General features: G+C 34.2%; 1 protein-coding gene across 8 annotated transcripts in view; it reads right to left on the bottom strand.

Moving 5' to 3' along the window:
* Window positions 1-18,088, bottom strand: part of POSTN (periostin) — a 34,381-nt gene extending 16,293 nt beyond the window's left edge. For 6 of the 8 annotated variants that reach the window (XM_035003522.1, XM_035003524.1, XM_035003523.1 and 3 more), the window contains exons 1-12: window positions 17,733-18,088; window positions 16,286-16,384; window positions 11,437-11,501; window positions 9,572-9,729; window positions 7,633-7,797; window positions 6,595-6,741; window positions 5,940-6,081; window positions 4,571-4,783; window positions 3,866-4,000; window positions 2,597-2,745; window positions 1,368-1,504; window positions 422-552 (exon numbers count right to left, since the gene is read on the bottom strand). In XM_035003522.1, coding sequence (XP_034859413.1) covers window positions 422-552; window positions 1,368-1,504; window positions 2,597-2,745; window positions 3,866-4,000; window positions 4,571-4,783; window positions 5,940-6,081; window positions 6,595-6,741; window positions 7,633-7,797; window positions 9,572-9,729; window positions 11,437-11,501; window positions 16,286-16,384; window positions 17,733-17,851 — 1,660 coding nt within the window. In that variant the 5' untranslated portion in view covers window positions 17,852-18,088. The other 2 variants (XM_035003528.1, XM_035003527.1) reach the window with 2 other exon arrangements.
* Between the last annotated feature and the right edge of the window lie 4,194 nt (window positions 18,089-22,282).

The following is a 22,282-nucleotide window of genomic DNA, read 5'->3' as shown; positions in this document are numbered from 1 at the left end:
GTCTTTGTTTTTTCCACACTGTAATTTCTCATCATGTCATTGTTCTTTCAAGTTGCTATTAATGCCCTGTCGAGACAGTCACTTCAGTCTGTTCAATCAAAATATTAGCCAACTTACTGGGAGGAAAGAAAATCAAAATATTTCTGAGATTGTGACTACTTTCTTTGTCACCTAACTGTGTGGACTTTAATAGAAATAGCATAAGTGAACATCTAGCTCAACAACCACGAAAGCAAGTAGTTAATTAAGAACATTAGTGAGTGACCCTCCACATATTCCAAGTGGAATTAAAGGAAACTAAGGCTAACCATGAATACTAAAGAGGGGATATTTTTGAGGCTGACTTCTGGGCAGGAATGCCTGAGGAAGAAATGAGATCCTGAACTCTAGGGGCAAATATCTGGTATTCACTTCTACTCACGAATCAGAATTTCCTTTTCTTCATTTGTCATTCCCTTGAAGGCATCATTGGTTGGAACAAATAAAGTCCAATCCCCAGGTTGTGTCAGGAGCTCTTTCAAGTCTGCAGCTTCAAGTAGGCTGAGGAAGATGCTAAGCAGGAAAGACACATGTTTATCTGTTAGACTTAGATTTAGGTATGTATGGAATAGAATAGAATCCATTTATGGTGGAAAGCATGAGAAATTGTTCCTGCATTTTCTTTTTTAAAAAAGATTTATTTATTTATTTGAAGGGGTGGAGGAGGGGCAGAGGAAGAGGGAGAGAGAGAAGCCCAAGCAGACTCTGTGCTGAGCGCGGAGCCCGACACAGGCCTCGATCTCACAACCCTGAGATCACAACCCTGAGATCACGACCTGAGTCAAAACCAAGAGTCGGACACTTAACTGACTCTGCCACCCAGGCCCCCTGTTCATCCATTTTCATGTTTCAAATGCAATTTACCTGTTAAAAAAGTTTTATCATGGGGAAATTATTTAAATATACATATGGTTTTTAAATTTCCTAAACTCGGTTTTTATCTTATAAAAGTTGACAAGGTCACACTTCATAACAAAATAGAAGTGTGTGTTTTTCATTTAATATTTCACAAAATAGTCTTTGCTAGTTTACTGTCATTTTTTCAAAAACTTAAATGTAAAAACATTGCAAGGAGTAGATCAATCTATTAGATTGTTTCACTCACCAAATCATATTATGGTGTACCAGGAAGCAAAATAGCGTTAAGAATATATTTCAGTTTTGAAAACATTTGCATGGACTTCTTAGTCTAAATTCTATTTTCAGTAATACTGAATACTGAATGCCTTTTGGAATACTAACTGTGAGACAAAACTATATCAATAACTCTCACGGTGGTTTTTTGTTTTTTGTTTGTTTGTTTGTGGAGATAAAACCAATAGGCTTACCTAAAGCGCTTATCTTGTTTTAATTTTTCATGGAGGGATTTCTCTGCTGGTTTGATGATCTCTCGGAATATGTGAATGGCACCATTTCTTCCTTGTTTGCTTCCTCTCACCATGCATGAATTTTCAATGCAGACAGCCTAGCAAAGAAGGGAAAGATACAACTGTCCATTTCCCTACTTGAAATATCCTATGTGGAAGTAGATGCATAGTTGAGTTAATGGATTGACTCTTCTAAGAGGTCTCCTGACCTCTCCAGCCTGAGGAAATAGCATCTCACATCTGTTTTTAAGGTTGGGCACTACCTGACCTCACACTTCTTATTCAGTCAGGTTTTCTACTACTAGTTAAGCTATCCTATGTGTCAGGCAGGTAGTTTCATCTGCAATTAACAAAAATTCCGTAGAATTCCAGGTCTATACTTTTCATCATTCTTCTCCAGGTTTGAACCATTCATCCACACCCTCTTTAAGAAACTTTCACCCTTTAACTCTTTAGGATGCTCTTTAACCATAAAGTTTCCTGACTTCAGTGCCTTTTGTGATCTCCGTAGATATTTACTATATTTTCCTGACTATAAGGTTCTATCAATCATGTCACATTATTGATTTTGTTATAGTGTTTTTGAACAAATATATGTATATGCAGCCCATTTTCTGCATCCTGTAAAACGTGTGTCTTGGGATTGTGGAACCATCGTGAGCAGCTGCTGTGTATCGTTATCAGGTAATGTTCGACTTCCTGTGAAATCTTTGAGCTCTAGACGCATCTGTTGCCTGGACAGAAATTGAACAGCACCACTACTTGCATTGTAATTTTCATAAGCAATGTTTTCTAGAAATATTCCCTCAGATGAAGTATGTTAGAACCATTTTATAGAGTTCAGAGATCTTTATATGTCTATAAAAAATTACCTTGTAAACTTACAGGACTCCATAAATCAAAAGCTTATTTTAGAGGAGTTTCAGTGATTTCTAGAATTGAAATAATTAATTCTTTAGAACAGAAAGTTATTTATAATTAAATGAATGCAAATTATCTGAATTATTAATACTCACCACTTTTTGTATCCTTTCCTCACAGTCTTTTCATCTTCCTATGAATATTTACTATTACTAAAATCACATTAATAAAATTCTGGAAACATTTGTTGTAACAATATTCTCAGACAAGGACATTGCATTTGACATTTAGGCCATTGTGGATATTTTATCTTTTTCTGATTCACTTACTGTACGATAGACGAAGACTCTGAGCTGTTTGCCTCCAATGGTTTCGAGCTTTTGTCCGTTGTAAAGCTCATTAAGGCCAACTTTTACTTTCAATATGTGATTCTGCAGAATTAATTTAAGAAGCCGCTGATCCATGCTCAGAGTATCATCTATAAATAAATTCATGAAGAAAAAGGATTATTTAGAAAGCATTAAAATTCCTCCTGATAAGAGAAAATCATGAAAATGAATAACCCCTAATACTATGGATATTATGGGTTTTTTACTCATAAAATATATGAGTCAACTAAATGCTCAAGGCTATGAATTCCATGCACCAATTAGAAACTCTGTGAGCTCTTCCATCAAATGACTGTAACATTATTCTAAGGGGTTCAAATAATGGATCCCATCTCTGTAACATAGTTTTATGTGGTCATTGGCAAAATTAAACTCTAATATTGGCCAAGATTTTGATATACATTGGTCATATGAAATACTACTGACAAATCATTTGTAAATTTATCTTTACTTCTGAAAAGAAAACCAAAACACATCCACTGTCCTAAAGGTGGGTTCATGTCAACACATCTGAATATAGTTATTACAAAGAGGGATAATAGCATTTCTAGGAATTTGAATTTTTATTGATAATTTTATGTATCACAATTCAGCATTTGGAAAAATATTTTTAAAATAATACTTTTTAATTACTAAATTTTGCCTTACAATTTAAATATGTCTTTGTGAAATCATTTTTCTGGAAAAAGTGGCAGGTTACATTCATCTAAACACCATCCTTGAGGAGCAGCTACTAGATAAAATACTTATAAAATAATTTACATCATAATATAAAAGTTATAATAAAACAGTCTCTTGTTTTTATTTATTTATAATTTGACATCTTATATCAAATTTTGAGATGAAAAATGAAACTATTTATTCTTAAATATTATGTTGGTGTTAAATAAACAAATCAGATTAATTTTTCTTAAGATCTATTAATATAACCCTTATGTGTGCTGGAAATATGATTAGATTCATAGAATAACTGAATACCCTTAATTACAAACTTTCACTCCCTATAGGTTAATATCTATTATAATGAAATGTTTTGAAATGAAGGACATTTTAGTAGAGACAATATAGGGCTAATGATGTGTACCCAATAAATAATCAACACCTTGTAAAACGTCTGTTATTCCTTAATGCAAACAATATGGTGAAGAGAAAAGCTGTGTGAGGATTGGTGGGGGAGGGAGAGTAGGAATGACAGTGTCCAGTACATACCTGAAAATGCATTATTCACAGGTGCCAGCAAAGTGTATTCTCCATCTGGCCGAAGGGCGGATGCCAAGCCTAACTGGGCCACGAGGTCTGTGAAAGTGGTTTGCTGATTTCCAGCCAGCTCAATAACTTGTTTGGCTGTGAAGTAAACCATCACCATACCAACAATGTCATCTTTGTTATTATCATCATCCTGAAATTAGTAAATCAATTCTTGCCTCTTATCTATAAACTATTTGCTGCAATGACAATGTGATAAGACATCCTGCCCTTCCCTAGTAAGAGTTCCAGATTCCTTTTTGGGGGTTGATAATCACAGAGAACTTCAGAAAGAAAATATTTTTCTGGCTTCTTATTCTCATTGTCTTTAATTCTCTATTGCTTACCTCCTGTCTCTGTTTTGAGTGCCATAGCCCTTTCAGTTATCCAAAGCTGACCATTTGGTTATATCTTTCCTTTCATTTTCAAGAAAAACTGTGGTACTGTGAGACCCTTTATAAATATTAAGTGTTAGAAGCCCTGGAAAGCAGGAGTTCCTTGCATGGAGAGCCCATAATTACACAGGCTACTTAGTACTAAGTTCAGTAGGCTGTATTTGTGCTTCACATGCCTTTCCTTATACTACTCATTCATTTTTCATGGATTTAGTCTTGAGGCATCATAACTGGTAAACAGTAGTAGGTGAAAGAATCTGAAACTGTTGCTCACCAGAATCAGGAATTAGGACCTGATCAATCAAATGGATGACACCATTATTTGTCACAATATCTTTTTTGTTCACCATTTTGATTCCATTTACTGTTATGCTGTCACCGTCACATCCTATCTCAATGGTGTTTCCTTCCAGAGTCTCAAAGACTGCTCCTCCCATGATAGCTTCAGAACACTGGAGGGTGTTCAAAATGTGGTACTTCATGAGAGCTGGAGGACAAATTAAAAGCAGCAGGTTTTGAGATCAAGGGAAATTGCACTTAACCCTTAAAAGACGTTTCACTGTGGACCCAAGTATTCCTAAGAAATACAATACACATAAGACCTAAGTATTGACTGAAGGTTTTTAAATTCTGTTTATGTTCTAGGAACACTTTTTCTTTTCTTTTTTTTTTTTTTTTTGGAACACTTTTTCAATTAACTATAAGAACTATACAATAGAAATAGCTTAGCTCAGTAGGAAGTAAGAAGAGAAGTTCAGTTGCATGAAATGATTTGTGTAGTACTTAGAAAATGCATTAGAGCAAGTTCCCACTATCATAAGAAAGTAATTTCAGATGTGAAAACAAGAAGAATGTTCCTGTATTTATTAGAGATACCTATTCCTAAACACCCAAGCAGCGTCTTGCATTAGCTGCTCATAACAGAATAACTGCATATGATTTGTAAAGAGATTAATAGAGGGGTAGGGTAAGACAAATAATTCCCTACAGAAAACATCTGGAGAGTAGCCACAATAAAGATGATTTCTTGGAAGATATCTGAAGGTATCTATCCCTCAACTGTATTATATCTATATCTGTATCATCAAAACTTCTCATTTTAAATTGGTTAAATGTATTTTGGGAGAGGCTGAGTAAGTTAAATGTACTACTCACAATGTAAAATCTATTTGAAAGTAGAAAGGGAAACTAGAACGAAGCTCAATTCTGTGTATAACTAAGTAATAGCCCAAGAGAACCATGCAATTTTCTCAACTTAATTATACCTTTTAGCATAAATTTAGAATTAAAAGCATTACATAATACGTATATGATATTAAAATTTGATGATCTATTATTTCTTTTCAACAGTGGCCAACCTTTTAATGCCTGCTACTTACTTACTTGAAAGCAGTAAGAAAGAATGTGATCTTTATAATATACTTATTTTTAAATTAATTATTAATTATTCAATTATTCTGCTGACTCTTTCAAGGACTTTGTTTTTTTTTTAAGATTTTTGTGGTCCACCTCAGAACAAAAGTTTTTCTTTGACTTTGCTTATCAAAGCTGATAATACTGTCATGACTTAATTTTTTTTAAAAAAATTTTCTTTTCTTCTTGGAATTCTGGGAAGCTTCTCATAGAAGAGGACATTTTAGTACCTTCAGAAGCCACTTTGTCTCCCATGATCCTTTCTAGGACACCTCGTGGAAGTTTCTCAAAAGCCTCATTGGTGGGAGCAAAGAGTGTGAAGTGACCATCTCTTCCAAGGGACTCCAGTATATCAGAAGTGATAGCAGCTGCCTGAAACACAAATGTGCTTTTCAGAGGCTTGCACATTGCAAATCCAAAAGAAAATTACAATACACTTAACCTAGGTTGTCATGAGGGAGTTGATTCTATAGAAAATTATGGAAGTTTGCTTTTGTTAGATCTTTAAAATATTATTTTTTGGCAAAACCAACTGCGTCCTTTCCAACTTTCCTCAAACCTGTTTGTAAGAATTGGAATCCTGCCCATGTTTGTGTGACTGTAGCAATATCCAACAGTACATGTAACTGAGATGGACACATACTAAATGCAGTAAATACACTATAGGCACGTAACTAAACTTTCTATATCTATCATGTCCACACAGGTATTATTATGTCATATGGGATGTCCTCTTCAGTGTAAAATAAAGCTCTTTTCATTTCAAGAAACATATTTGTTACAATTCTGCCATATTTTTAAAATAGCATTTTTATTGTTAGATTCTGACAGAGAAAAAGAAATTTCAATGGTGCAAGACAATCTGCTGTTATTTCTTGTGCTTACCCTAAAAGATGAGAGGTCATCTTCTGCTTCAATGAAGTCTTGAATTGAGGTACCAATTTGTGTAAGGACACGGTCAATGACATGTACAACACCATTTGTTGCAATCTGGTTCCCATGGATGATTCGAGCGCAGTTAACAGTGACAACCTATAATTGTTTGGGAAAATCAAAGTGCAGAAATCAGAGCCATCAATTGACCACTGAGACTGTAAGACCATTATCTATTTTTCATTTCTACCAGTAAAGGTAACATGAAGAAGCCAACATTCTAAATGTAAATATTGAGGATAAAGACATATATCGCTCTGTCTAAAAAAGAAACTAAGAGAAAACAAGACCAGTTGAAAACCCAATCCAGTTGCACTTAACATACAAAAAGCATTTTTTTCATTTGACTTATTGCGTTTTTTCTCTTCTCTTCTCTTTATAGAGATAGTCATAAACTATTTCAACTGCAGGTCAGTGAATTACATGAAAAAATATATCAGCCCTAAAGTAAGTTCTGAGAGAGAGAAATAGTTATTGCACAAGTATAATCAGTTTTATTCCAGTGATTTCCCAATTATTGCCTCATCACTGACCCTTTTTGTCCCTGGAAATTTGTTGAAAGAACCCTATGACCCTGTTGAAAGTTTCCCACAAAGACTCTTATCTACACACACAAGAACCTAAATCAGTATAATAGCTAGAGGAAGAATAAAGAAATACCATTCTCTGATTATTCTTTGATAAATTCTTATTTACTATTTTTTCTTTGGTTATTATTTTTCAAACACATCAACTACTAAAATGTCCTTTTTTAAGGACATCTAAGTCTACTGTCAATCAACTGTGAATTTAATTTCCTCCTCCCAATCATTCTCTAGTAGAAGTCAGCCAATGAATTAGAAATTTGCATGCTCTAAATGTGAGAAAAAAGTATAATATAGTACTTACATTCACTAATATTTTACTATTTCTGTGAACATGATATAAAAGGTATAGAAAATATTAAAGGTGATATTGCTCAGAAATGTATTTTTTATTCATGAAACTTACCCCATTAGGATAATGGTTAATGAAAAGCCCCAAATTGTTATACATTGAAGGAATAATCATGCCATTTTTTAAGTCCTTGGTCAACATTCTGTTATTAACCATATGGCTATGTAAAGCATTCAATAATTCAACATTTACATTGCTCTCCAAGCCTCTCCGGATATCCTAGGAAAAATTGAAATGATAGAAGTTTATCTTATTGCAGTTCATCATTAAAATACTTATAATCACACTATGGGTCAAATAAGGAAAGGCAGCTATTCAAGGCTTGGGGATAGGCCTTAAAGGGTAAATAGGGTAGGAATAGTAGTGATCATTCTAAGTCCAGTTGCTGACACAGGGGTGAATGTTGGGAGAGCAGGTGTTGTACATTTGGTTAGCACATACTTTTATGTTTCTTAGATAATATTAAGAAGGAATTTTAGAAAAGTATGTGGGACGATAATGTGGAAGACTTTAATGCCTGAGTAAACTGGCAAAAAGGAGACACTGAAGATTTTGTGGCATTGGAATATAATGATTAGACTGGGCTTTGGGAAGATTAATCTGGTGATAATGCATAGCAAAAATGAGGGAATTAGACAGGAGGATGAAACATGAGACCTTGATGACTAACAGTAGTTTGTAAGAATTAGAGCAGAAGCAGGATGACTCACCATTTTCAAGTCTAAACACTTAAGATAGGTACTGCCAATTATGGAAAAAAAGACAGCAGAAAAGCAATTGTTTGTGGGGAGAAAGAAAGTGGCACATATTTTAGATAACTTTTTGTTTAAAGATGCAGTGGTGTATCTAAGGAGAAATATTAAAATGGACATTAGAAATATTCTCCTGAGTTTCCAAGAACAGCTTCAGAAACAGATTTCATGGTTATATGCACTAAAGTGATAGCTGAAGCCATTAGAAGTGTAAATAAAGAGCAAAGTCTAATTCCCAGAAGAGACTTTAATAAGACTCATTCTCAAGTGAAGGAAGAAGAGGAGTCAGCAAAAGGAACTAGAAAGGTGGTTAAGAGATGCGGTCAAGGACAACCAGCAGAGAGAGTTCTGTAATGCAAGCAATTAACCACACGGTTAATGTAGCAAGATAATATCTAGAGAAATCTGCCTAAGTTTTACTAAATATTATTTGACTCTAGTAGTAATTATCAATTCATCTTCATATCAAGTAGAAAGCAGGAATATACCAGTGTTACAGATTGGAAATTTTGTGTATTACAGACTATGCACAAAAAGTCTGAAAATCAAATGCGTTGCTTATAATACTTCATTTAAATATCCATACACGTTTATAAATAGGTCAATATCCGAGCAGCCAAGTATATTTACATATAATTAAAAATAATTAATTATATCTTTATAATATGTCTTATAATATATTTTTTTTAAATCTTATTTACTTATTTATTCATGAAAGTCAGAGAGAGAGGCAGAGGCAGAGGGAGAGAAGCAGGCTCCCCGCCTAGCAGGGAGCCCGATGCGGGACTCGATATCAGGACCCTGGGATCATGACCTGAGCCGAAGGCAGACGCTTAACCGTCTGAGCCATCCAGGCGCCCCTGTCTTATAATAAATTTTAAATTCCACTAGGCTTCTTAACTTACCTTTCTATTACATATGATATGTCATCTAAAATTCAATATGTTTCTTCCCAATCAAAAAGGAAAGAGGAAAAGAGTAAACTAGAATAATGATAAACACCAGTTCAGTCCACTCTTGGTTTGCCTTTTTTTAAACAGTCTATGAACCTGCTGGGGAGTTATTCCATTTATGGATGTATTAAGATGCTTTCATCCTTACACTTAATAACTCATTCTTTTATGTATCCTCATGTATGTATAACAAAAAAGATATAAAATTTCTATTAATTTCCAAGTTAATAAACCAATTAAAATGAAACAACAATAAAAATGATGATATTAATAAAAATAATGAATTACAGAATCCAAGTTGTCCCAAGCCTCATTACTCGGTGCAAAGTAAGTGAATGATCCCTTCCCTTCAATCTCTTCTCTCAGTCTTGAGACATCGGAATAGCGCTGTGTTGTGGTGGTTCCCACGATGCCCAGAGTGCCATAAACATGGTCAATTGGCAAAACTGAAACAATCAAGAAATGAAGAATTACTTAGGATAGTATTTCATGAATACTATCTCACAATCCTTTAAACTTTACACTAAGTTCCTCAATACATTTCACTGATAATTTTAGCAATAAAATTCTATGAATTATCAATTTTATATAAAAGTTGCCTTTTGAGGGCTAACTAATAAAATACCATTGAAAACTATTATTTCATATATCCTGTGTGTTGAGGGAAAATGAATTTTAAATTATCATCCTGGTTAACATCTAGTGTATGTAGGTGTGACTCTTGCTATGTCAGTAATAGTTCAATTATAATTATCAGTAAATATTTTGATTCACTGAAAAAAAAAAAGATGTTCCTCACTTCTCACTGAGGATGGCAAAGGTGATATTTTCTTCCATGTTGGCTTAAACTCCTAAATAGCATAATATTGTTTGGTACTGGGAAATTAATCTTTATAGATTTGGGTTTCTGAAAGAAACATGTAGATCTACTTCTTTCAGCATAATTTCAGGAAGGAAATAGATGGAAGTATCTAATGCTTCCAGAATATTTCTCCTGAACTTCAGAAGAAATATTAATATATGAATGTGAACCTGAAAGTTGATGCAGCTAATTTATTTATCTTTTGACCCTATCTTATTTGAAAACTCATATGATTTGGATAATATCGCAGGAGAAATGGTTACTACATTTGTGAATATATAAAGATGAAGTGACACAATTAATAAATTATAAAATCAGGATTTAAAAAGACCCCAAAAAAGATGAAGAAAACGAGTCAAAATTAACAAGTTAAAGGTAACAGAGCTCCATGTATGTCCTTATGCCCAAGTGGAAAAAATAAATCCTAGAGAAAGGCCTGACTTGATATGAAGACCTGTAATTAATTTTAATTGATCATAAATTCATTATGAGCTAATGATAAGACATGGTTACCAATGACATTAACCAAAGTTCAGGGGACCCCAAAAGGGAAGTATTTGTCTTGATTTTATTCTCTCTGCTGCTGGGACACCCAGGGAATACAGGCACCAGTCTAGGATCATGTTCAGAAAGATGACTGGATTAGAGGCTTTTTATGCATTTGTGTCCATGATGGTGAGGGCCCCAAAGTTTATGTTATATTAGAAGAACTTGGGGGGGAGGTGATTAGCTCAGAGAAGAGAAATCTGTTGAGAAAGAGAGGTTAGCCAGAGGAAGTATGTGATGATTGGTGTTAAATATCTGAATGGCTGTTATTTCAAAGAGGAACTGGATTTTTGACAAAATTTTTAGAAAACTTAGAAAATTTTTGGCAAATTTAGAAAACCAATTTTCAATATGAGGTAAGTTTTAAAAATCAGAGCTGTTCAATTACAGCAGATTATCCCTTCCCAACTAGTCCACTCCATGTTTCTAGACAAATTCAAAGATGGTTTTTGTAGAGAGGATTTTCATTCCTGAAGGAAAGTTGAACTAATTTAAATTTATGATCGATCTTCTGTTGTCTGGTCCAACATTTAGTGCATGAGCAGTATGTTTTAATACTTTGTCATCATGATTAACACAAAGTCATGATTAACACAAGATGGTGGTATATCTTAGGATTTACCATGGTGCTAAATACACACACACACACACACACACATTTGGCTTTTCTATAAGCTGAGCTACCTCAAATCTTTTTCCTTACACAAGACAAGTTCCTCATTTATTTCAATAATTGAAATTTTACCTGCTGGACAGCCTTTCATTCCTTCCATTCTCATATAACCAGGGCAACATTCATATAACACAGTCCTGTATAGCAGAAGAAATTAACATTAAAATGAGGAACTACATAGAATTAATTTCCATATAAACTTAGCAAAAATATGCCACTTATTGCTATAATTTATGAGATTCTATAATTGATACCAAGTTATTTATATTAGTTTGATTTCTCTATGTAGTGTCATGACATTGTAGAAAAGTTCCAGGATCTTGAGGCAGATGAATGAGGTTTGGTTCCCAGCTCTGTCCTTGGTAGATGTGTGACCTTGAGCAAGTAATTTAACAAATTTGAGTCTCAGTTTCTGCAACTATTTAACATGGATGTGGTAACTATGATACCTACTCACGGGCTAGCTGTGAGTCTCAAATAAAAGGATGCTTTTAAAATCATTTTGTGAACTATAAATAGAAATGTTTATTAGTATAAGGTTATTAGAAACTAGAAACATTAGTAAATACATTAACCCATTCCAATCAATAAAAGCTATTCCACTGCTAACTAAAATAATATTTTAGATTTGAATTGCCAATAGAGTTATTAGTTTGATCATGTTAAATACAATCTTTAAAATCTTCTACAATACAATATTCAAGAAAGTGCTATTTTTTCAAAGTTAACAAAGTGTATTTATTTATTTATTTATTTATTTTTTTTTTTTTTTTTTTTTTCTAAAGATTTTATTTGACAGAGAGAGAGAGACAGCGAGAGAGCAGGGGGAGTGGGAGAGGGAGAAGCAGGCCTCCCGCCGAGCAGGGAGCCCGATGCGGGGCTCGATCCCAGGACCCTGGGATCATGACCTGAACTGAAGGCAGACGCTTAACGACTGAGCCACCCAGGTGCCCCCAAAGTGTATTTATATAAAGGTATAATTAAGGTAACAAACCAGAAAATTCAGCAAACAAAGATATATCCAAAATAAGTTTGTTTAAATTACTCTATTTTGTGGGAAAATAGTAACCTAAAATCATCTATATGTTTTTATTTCTTACTTCGTTAAAAATATAATCCCGATCTTCATTTTATCAAATTCCATTTGACATTTTCTGGACTTCTTCAAAATCTAGCATAAATAGTATTTTTAATTAAATTTTACATAATTTTATTTGTTTGTTTCCTCTCAATAGAAATATGAAGGTGAATGTACAAAACAAAAATTTTAAAGGGGGGGATATTATAAGTAAAGAGGAAATACAGACCATTTGTCATTTTTAATTGATAAATTCCATGTCATGCAGTTTAAGATAATTACTTATAGACTGATTATCTTTAATTTAGTAATTAAACACGCATTGACTAGTTCAGATATTATTTATTTCTGTTCTTTTTCTAGTTGTGATAATCATATTCAAAAAGTATGAATGAATGAGATAATTTGGATATATTTAAGAAAAAGATCACTATAAGAATAAAAAACTTCTTCTTAGTATGATAAAAATTACAATAAAAGAAAGCTTGTAAAAAGTAGAATTATAAATGCTTTAAGAAATGGTCTTCTAGGGGCGCCTGGGTGGCTCAGCCGTTAAGCGTCTGCCTTCGGCTCAGGTCATGATCTCAGGGTCCTGGGATCGAGCGCAGAATCGGGCTCCCTGCTCTGCGGGAAGCCTGCTTCTCCCTCTCCCACTCTCCTTGCTTGTGTTCCCTCTCTTGCTGTGTCTCTCTCTGTCAAATAAATAAAATCTTTAAAATAAAAAAAAAAAGAAATGGTCTTCTATAGTTTAAAAAGTAAATAAGCTTTTCAAATTAAAGCCAGGTCTATTAATTGATTATCCACGATTTGTGGTCTTGTTTGTGATCTTAGATTCCTATTTCTCTATTTTCTTGATGTCCATTTAAAAAGCACAACATAACATTATTTATGCATATACATGTATGCAGTAAAATACGAAAGATGAATGAGAAAAAAATTTCTGGCATGGAAAACTGACTCAAAGATAGTTGATAGATTAAAAAAATGGACAAAATTAAGTGGGACATGCCAATTTCAAATTGTTCTTCAATTTTAAAATAATTTCAAAAATACTTGGTATTAGAAACATATGGAAAGTGTATGGGAGAATTATGCAAATCCTAAAAGGGCCCCTGAAACTATTTATTTACTTAGATCCCCATATAAATAAATATGAATATTTGGATGCCAAAGGATTGATTCAGAATTGCTTACACGTTAGCTTTAGCATATATTGTAAACAATTTAAAAAACTGAGATACATATTTATTGGTCGTATTGATAGTACTAACTTGAAGTAAAAGAGTGAATAAAAGAGGAAATTAATGTAACAAAAATTTCTGTAACACATGCTAATATGAACCAAAGATTAGCCTTAATGTAGACAATTGGTGCACCAGATGGAATAAAATTCCAAAACAATCAGATGCAATTTCAGCTGATAGTTGAACAATATGGTTATCTGAGTTGATATTTTAAGAAACAAAATGTAGGTTTTTTCAGGAGAACATTTATTCTACACAAAACTTAAATTTCCCGCAGCGTTACTAGGACAAAACAAGAGTAAAGAAAAATCATTACCATGCACATCTCTGAAAGTGGAAAACTTATCTTCATTTTCTGATTAGTTATCTAAAATCTCATAAAAATGCCAGCTGAAAAGAAGTATACAAAATACTGTACTGTTTGGCCAGTATATGTTGTAGGAAATATCTTAAACTTAGGAAATTCATGTTTATCATCAGACCTGCATAATTACTTCCTTCAAATCTGCAAAGCAACTGTTCCACCAAAAGACAAACATTTCTGTCAACTGATAACAAAAAGTCCTAAAGATGTCTCTGGAAACGTTAGCAGCTGCAAACAGATGGCAAAACAGGCATTCCTCTTGTCAATGTTATTGATTTATTTGATTATTTGAAACTAGCATCTAGCATTTACATTTATTTCAGAGCACAGATGTAAATGTGTTTGTGAAAATTAAGCTACTCGGGGGAAATTAGCTAATATAATTTAACAAAGGAGACACTGTTATGTCTCTGGTAAAAAGCCAGGCTTCAAAGCAGGATTTTTTTTTTTTTTTTAAATGGAGAACAAGAAAGAATGTTGGAATAACCTTTGTACAAGCCTTGGCATCTCTAATATATTTAGATGGTTAAAGTGAGATTATATCATACTTTCCTAACTTCCAGGAAGGATGTGATAAAGATATCCCCTGAATAATTCAGAGAGCAAGTCCTTATGTAGTTGGTGTGCATTCCAAATATGCCTCATGGTAACCACGAATATGAAGAACAAAGGGAAGAGAATCCCGAGTCTCGGAGTTCCCAACTGGGGCCCAGCCTGCATCATGGCAAGATCATTGCAACCACTGACTTACATTGTAATTGTGTGAATGACTCTCAAGTCTAGCAGATGTCTGCAAACTAATAAGAATAAGGTCTAGGCCAAAAAGTATCATCAGTTGAAACTCTATTAAGCAAATGAACAGGAACAGGGAGCAAAGTTCTGTGGTGTCCTAGATTTAGTGACCATGGAGAAGTAGAGTCCAGCTAAGGTTATATGCATTGAATACATGTTTTTTATCTGGAAATAAAGATAATCTTAGGCATTTTAGGTAGGCAACTGGTCACAACTCCTTTTCCCACCCACACATATCCATTTGTTTAAGTACTTTAAATTTAAGGACAATTGATATCATGAGTTACTTAGCAATTTCACATTCATCAAATCATTCTACCCCTAAAAACTCTGTAACTATGAAATCCACATATCACAGGTAAAGAAACAAAGGCTCCAATAAGTTAAGTGACGCTATGTTTAGTATTTGTACCAGCATTATTAAATTAGGAATAAGTTTTTAACAATCCCTCAATCCTTCCACCTATTTAGGGTAACTAAGGTTTAATGATGATGTAGTAAGCAGGTTCTCGTTCAGATATTTGGTTCTCAAGGCATCTTTCATTGGGAGTGGAGTCCAAATTAATAGGAAGCACTGTTTTTTTGACCAGCAGTGGTATCTCTAATTTTTCTGATATAGTAACTTACCGTATGACTCAACTCCTTCACTTTAAAATGAAGAACTTGGACCACATGGGTAATTCTCAACTTTTATATGCTCAGGATTGTATTTTCCTACCAACATTTATTGACAGATTAAATCAATACACAGTTCTATCAAGTAATGAAAAATATTTTCTGATTTTAAGTTAATCAGTGAAATATCTAACTAAGTAAACGTAATTGTCTATTTGGCTATTGAAATAGTATATGTAGTGACCGGTTTTATCAGCTTTGTGGACCCCTGTGGATCTGGTAGTTTGGGATGGGATAACTGGATTAAATGAAGAGATGAAGCTTAAGTTCTTTCCTACTTCAAATGTCGATGAAAATTTTGAGGCAAACTGGAGTATTTCAGATAATTTCCAAATGAGTGTAGGCAAACAATAATTAGTGCTTCAAAAATCCTGATATTTTAGATCAATTTATTCTTCTGGCTCATTTTTTTTAATAAAATGAGGAAACTGAGGAAACCATTTTTATAAAATGAGGCATAGTGATAAGTATCTTAATCAAAAAAGAGGGCCAAACCAAGGGTAGAAATGACATAGTCACACACTGATTCTATACATCGCCATGCGATTGTTTCCTTTGGACCTCCATGACACAAAAATTCAGGGCTCATGAGAGGTCCACTAGCAGACGGAGAAATGCAGGGAGACTTCCTTTATTCACATTTATGATCCAATTTTTGTTTTAAAGCTTGCAATTTGGGAGAGTATTTTCAAGTAAAATGGTGTATATGTCCAAGGAAAGACACAGACATCTTGGGGACTGGTGCATTAAGAAAAAGACGAGACTTACGTTTTCTTTCCACAGATGGCACCTTGGTACCAGTTCCTACAGGTGCTGAAGTATTTCTTTTTGGTGCCTAAAATCTGTTGAAGGGCACAGACATTTGGGCTGGAATACAGAAGGAAGAAAAGAAAGTTAGTTCCTAATGACAATGAGTTTTTCATATCTTCAGGTCAGATGGTTCAGAAAAGAAGTTAACATGCGGACTCAATTTTCAAAGATGTGATTCTAGTCTTGCAAAAATCTGCTTCTTGTTCCAAGCATACTGAATCATCAGAAAAACTAAAGTCTATGGGAGAGAAAAATAGAGAGGAAATTATACATCCTTAAAAGGAGAACACCGGTGTTTCAAAAGTTAGTCTAGGGGGTATAGCTCAGGGGTAGAGCATTTGACTGCAAAAGTTAATCTAGTAGGAAAATTCAAGCAGCATTAAGTTCAACTTAATTTTGTTTTCATTCTTACTACTTTTAATAATGAGACAATCTACTGACCCTTTTTAAACCAAACATGTGCTCATTTTGGACTCTAGTCTGGAACAACGGACTCTGGAACAATGAGGAATCAAGAGAGGAAAAGAGACAGGTTTTTACCAGGTCCAAAGACACGATATGCTGTAATTGTCTAGGTAAGTAATCACAGAAGTAAATGAGTGCTAAAATTAACTGAATAATATGGCTGCACAAAGGAAAATCTATTTCTTTGAGTGGAAATAGTAGATCAGCAACATCCTCTGCCAGAATTTTAAGTGTCTTTCTCTCTTAAAGAGATAGGAAGTCTTATTTGCACTGTAAAGCAAAGGAACTTTTGAGCACTGTGAAAATCCTTCTGAGACATTAGAAGAAGTGCCAAGATCCATTTCAAAAAAAAATTATAAATGGTTGGTTAAGTTACTAAATTATGCCTATTAACTTTAAAAATGCTAAGTTGTAGTTGAATTTATTCTAAGAAATATGTTATGTTTGCAAATTTTACAGAATGTAGAATTTAAAAGCATGCTTAAATGCTTTAAAATATTCAAAGAACATTAATCATTACTTAATTTTCATACAGAACTTAAATGAAAATTTCCCTAACATCATGTGAGATAATGCAAAGTTTACATAATGAAAGCCCTAACCATATATTTTTAATTTTGAAAACCTCATTCAGATTTTTGGAAGGAAATAAAAATACAAATAAATGAAATAATAATGAAATGCCCTGTTAAATGTTATCAATTAGATTAAAATTATATAACGCTTCAGAAAAAGCAATCATGTGCAAATTATTTTGACAGTAATTTTTAGTTTAAAACACATATACAAATCACAGAATACTCCTTTTTTCCTTTTTCTTATTACTTTTTGATAAGTAGAAAAAAACCCTGGCATATTTAAGGAACTTTAGAGATTCTTATATGTATAACAAGCTAAGGAAAAAAAAAAAAAGATTTATAAAACCTAACCACTGACTTACCCCTGATCCCGGCCCCTGATTCGGCTATGAGCCAAGATCTTGTCATAATGGCCATTGGCGTTTGCAGGGTTAACAACAACCAGCAAGAGTAGAGAAAATATGGGTAAGAAAGGAATCATCTTTAGTCTCTCCGTTGCAGTTAGTTCACGAAGAGAACTGGCAGTGGGCTTTGGAGAGCTCAGAGTTTATATACATGTCAGAGTCGTGGGAGGGAGCACTGTATAACCTGGGAATCTGAGCTCACTCCAAAAAACATCAGCAACTTCAAGTTGGCAGCTAACATCCACTTTTGTTAGTGATGTTTACTGAACACATTGAGCTTCTTTTACATCTCATTCTGAAGAAGATATTTATTTTTATTCTTAAATTATTTATTTTCCTCTTTAATAACTGACCCTTTGCATGTTCATATTTCAGTTTTATTCTTTTGTACTTTGGAGGGGCTTATGGAAAATGGTTTTGTTTGGGTTTGAAGGACTCTTCTGCAATCCATCCCTTGCAGAGTATATGTCCTTGTGCTCAATGAGATCATTGTTTGATCTTATCACATCTCTCGCATTTAGTTCACATCAGAACTGAAGGGTTATTATTTTTCACCAGAAAGCAAATGTAGATTAGGTTTGATAATCATAAGACAGTAATGGCTGTTGATTAAAAACAGATGTTGGATAGATTTAAAACTTGTACAAAATATGAAATAAGAACTCTAATTGCTGACAAAAAATATAGGATAGACCACATGTTCCTTGCAATACTACTAAACTGGGGAGATCCTTCCCATTTCACTCCTCCTTTCAAATATCAAGGAGTAGATAGAGTTAACATAAATCTACTTCTGGCAAGTTTTCCTAACTCTTGAAATGAAGCAGACAAAAAAAAAAAACAGTTGTGCTTTATTGTTTTTTCATTACATACTTCACATGATGATGAACTTGTCTAGGCGGCACATCTCATAACCACTGGACAAAAGCAGCCCCTGTTGGAAACAAGTATTACTAATCTAGCTGTAATAGATTAAAGACATGTTAAGAAACAAGAGTATTGCCAGAAATCTTCTTCCGATTTTTATCAAGAGTAACCGAAATGTCTTACTGCTACACCATGCGATTCCAATCCAAGGGAATATGAGCTCTTACCCCTCCACACATGGTACATCAAATGTTCAGAACCACTGGGTAAAAGAAATCCAAATGTCAGATGTCAACAATAAGCCGAAACGATAACCTGCAGTGAGTCTTCTTGAATACATAAGTTGCACGCTATCCTAAAATAAAAGTGTAATTCCAGTCTTGTTGCAAAGCGTTCCTTCTGTTATGGCACATCGGTATTGTTTCTTCACTGGCAATATAGAGAAATTTGATAACTTCCTCACCATGTTTTCCAATTGCAAAGTCTTTAAGGGGAGGCCAGATTGGCCCGAGATGATTCCAGGTATCAGGAGAGTTTTATTAAACTTGCTATAGAATTTTGCTTTGAGGCACCAAAATCATTCTGCAACTGGCAGCTAGTCTATTAAGAAAGCCTACAATTAGACAATATTCTGAAATACGATTCAGAGGCCTGCTTTCAATTTGAAAATCTTGGTATGAAGGTATAGAAAATGAAAGAGGAATTCAAAAGGAGACCTGGAGAGAAGAGGGCATAAAAGATAAATTCTGTCCCTGGTCCCTTGCAGGAAGAAGATTTATCTAACATTTATATATCTTTGAATGGAATTATTCTAACTGCATCTGTATGTTATTGGTTTGCTTTATATCATAAGTTTTTATTATTCTTATGTGTGTAAATTGTTAGGTGGTCAGTAATTGTTTTTTTTTTTTTTAAGATTTTATTTATTTATTTGACAGAGAGAGACACAGCGAGAGAAGGAACACAAGCAGGGGGAATGGGAGAGGGTTAGAAGTAGGCTTCCGGCAGAGCAGGGAGCCCAATGTGGGGCTTGATCCCAGGACCTTGGGATCACGACCTGAGCCAAAGGCAGACGCTTAACGACTGAGCCACCCAGGCGCCCGATAATAAGTTCTTCTTAATACCAGTAAGTTAACTGTTAGAATATTCTTGGTAACATAGTTATATAAAAGTCTTCAATTCTAGACTGATTAGACATTATAATGTAGATTACTTATCTTCTAAGACATAATAATGGAATTTTGGAATTATAGAAGGATAAATCAAACTTATAATACAGAGGTGTCTCTGACAACACCATTATAAATGGTCATTCATTCTTTACTGGGATGCCCACTGCTATTAATGCAACCTTTTTCCCATTAGATAGCTGCAACTATTTATAAGCTTTTCTGTAATGAAGCTGAAATCTGCTTAAATACAATGGGGTTTGCCTGGAGAGGAAGGACTGAGGTATTGAGAGAAAAAGATAATGGACTTGGATAATGTGTATCAAGGCTAAAAGATGTCTTTAAACACAGTCCCAAATGATGACAAAAAGACTTGATTATAAGTAAAGGGGTGAAGGTAGAATCAGTAATTTCCTGTTACCTACTTTCTTCATAGTGTCTGCAGGACATTGAGAATATATTATTTTTAAGAACGATTTTGACCTAGTTGTTCCTTGTGACCATTGGAATCAATGGCATCCATTCACCTAGACCACTGATTCCCTCAGTGGTCTAAATGGACAAATAATCGCATGAGATGAGTAAGAAAAATAAATATGCATTCATATTTCAAAAGAGGACTGCTCCTTTCTGGCTGGAGATACAGGTTTACTTTTTATAAAAAGCATGATATATGCTCATGTACTAAAAAGGCTCTGAAATCTTTTTTTTTTTTTTTCAGAGTTTCAAATAATAGAGTCTTAAATCTATCCATCCTGAGCATCTTATTGGAAATTGTGTAAGCCCCATAGAAGTCAACACATGCTAGCCCTCAGCAAATATTTACATTCAGGGTAAGTAAGGCCATCAAGGAGGATCTTGAAAATGAGGGCCAGATTGTACATATAAACTACATGTAAATTTAGAGGTTGCAGAGCATTCCAAGAGAAGGAAAACTTTAGGGTAAATATAAAAACATTGAAAGCACTGCGACTAAAAAAGCCAAGCTCAGCCTGGATGGAAGTGTGATATTATACAGTATTATGGAGTGGTCCAAAGTCCAAACAACTGCTTTAGCCAAGATCCTAGCTTCTGGGAGGCTAATAATTGAACACTAGTCTATATCTGGCAGTGCAGGGTAGGGTGAGGGAAGAAAATAGTTTCAGAGAATGGGAGAAAAGGTAGTCTAAGATGTGGAAAAGAGAGAAAAAGCTTGAGAAGGACAACATTCTTTCTTTTCAGAGCACTCAGCAGGGATCAATCTCTCTCTCATTCTTTCTCCCCACACAGGGCCCTTATTCTTCTGCTTCATGAAAGGATACTGCCCCTGGGTTGGCTACGTAATTTTATTAGCAGTTTTGAGGAGGATTGAAATCTTGGCAATTGAATCTGACCTTCAGGGTTGTAAAGTCTGACCTGGAAATGTAAGTCATTAATGAAAAGGAAATGGCTTCTTATGCAACCAAAGAAAAATAACGTGTCTGAAAGACAGAGACATTTGTTTCTAGCTATCAGGATGCTAATTTATGGGCAGTTTGCAAATTATCCAGGGGATCTTTGTAGCAAGTCTTATAGCCTCTGGAGACTGTGAAGTCATTGTAATATCATGTTTACTCTCGCTAGCATGTAACCAACATGGCCTACACTCTCTAGGATTGGACATTGTCTATGGTTTCAATAAGTCTGGATACCTGAGCCAAGAGTAGATTTTTTAAAAGGCTTTTCCTTGGTTTTGAAAATTCGGAGTAGTTATTTGCCCCAAGTCATGTCTAAACTCCTGCTTTTTAATATATCATCTGTGGGATCTTAAAAACATTTCTTGAGTATCACTGCTTTCTTACTGGCTTATTTATAAACTATAGATAATAGAACTTGATTATAAAACATGACAAGGCCTTGAAGTTAATGCCACACATTCATGGGGGCAGCATGTCTCAGCATCCAAGTGCAAAATCTTTAAAAATAAATAAATAAATAAAATATTAGCTAAAATATAGTTAAAAATATAGCTAAAATAAAACTGAAAATCACCCAACTTAAAGAAGTCAAAGGGCAATATATAGGCTCGGGTATTTGTGCTGACACAGTGTAAAGCCTACAAGAAGTGATACCTCCTTGGAAGCCATACTCCCAATGTATCTCCAGTGGAGGAAACCCATGATACGTGAAAGGTAATGAAATCACATTCAGAGAAAGAGATGACTAACTTGGCCCCCAAGTAACCATTATATGATGTCTCTTTAATATTAATTCATTTGGAAGTATATAGAAGGTTTTCTGTGATAAATGTGGGTAGCATGCCATCGTTCTTTTTAAAATTTAGACTCTGATTTCCTTTAAAAGCCTATCAAGTGACAAATCTCACTTTCCTTCTAAGTAATCAATGTAACTATTGTCCCTAATTGAACCGAATACTGAAGTTTTTAAACTGGGTGCTTATTAGCAGCATTTCTTATTAACAGTATTTACTTGTATTTCTCTGGAGACATCTAG

Source organism: Mirounga leonina, unplaced genomic scaffold, assembly GCF_011800145.1.
Source record: "Mirounga leonina isolate KUSES-001 unplaced genomic scaffold, KU_Mleo_1.0 Mir_127, whole genome shotgun sequence".
NCBI classification, from domain to species: domain Eukaryota; kingdom Metazoa; phylum Chordata; class Mammalia; order Carnivora; family Phocidae; genus Mirounga; species Mirounga leonina.
Note: the sequence above shows the minus strand (reverse complement) of the source record. Positions and strands in the feature narration are given on the sequence as shown.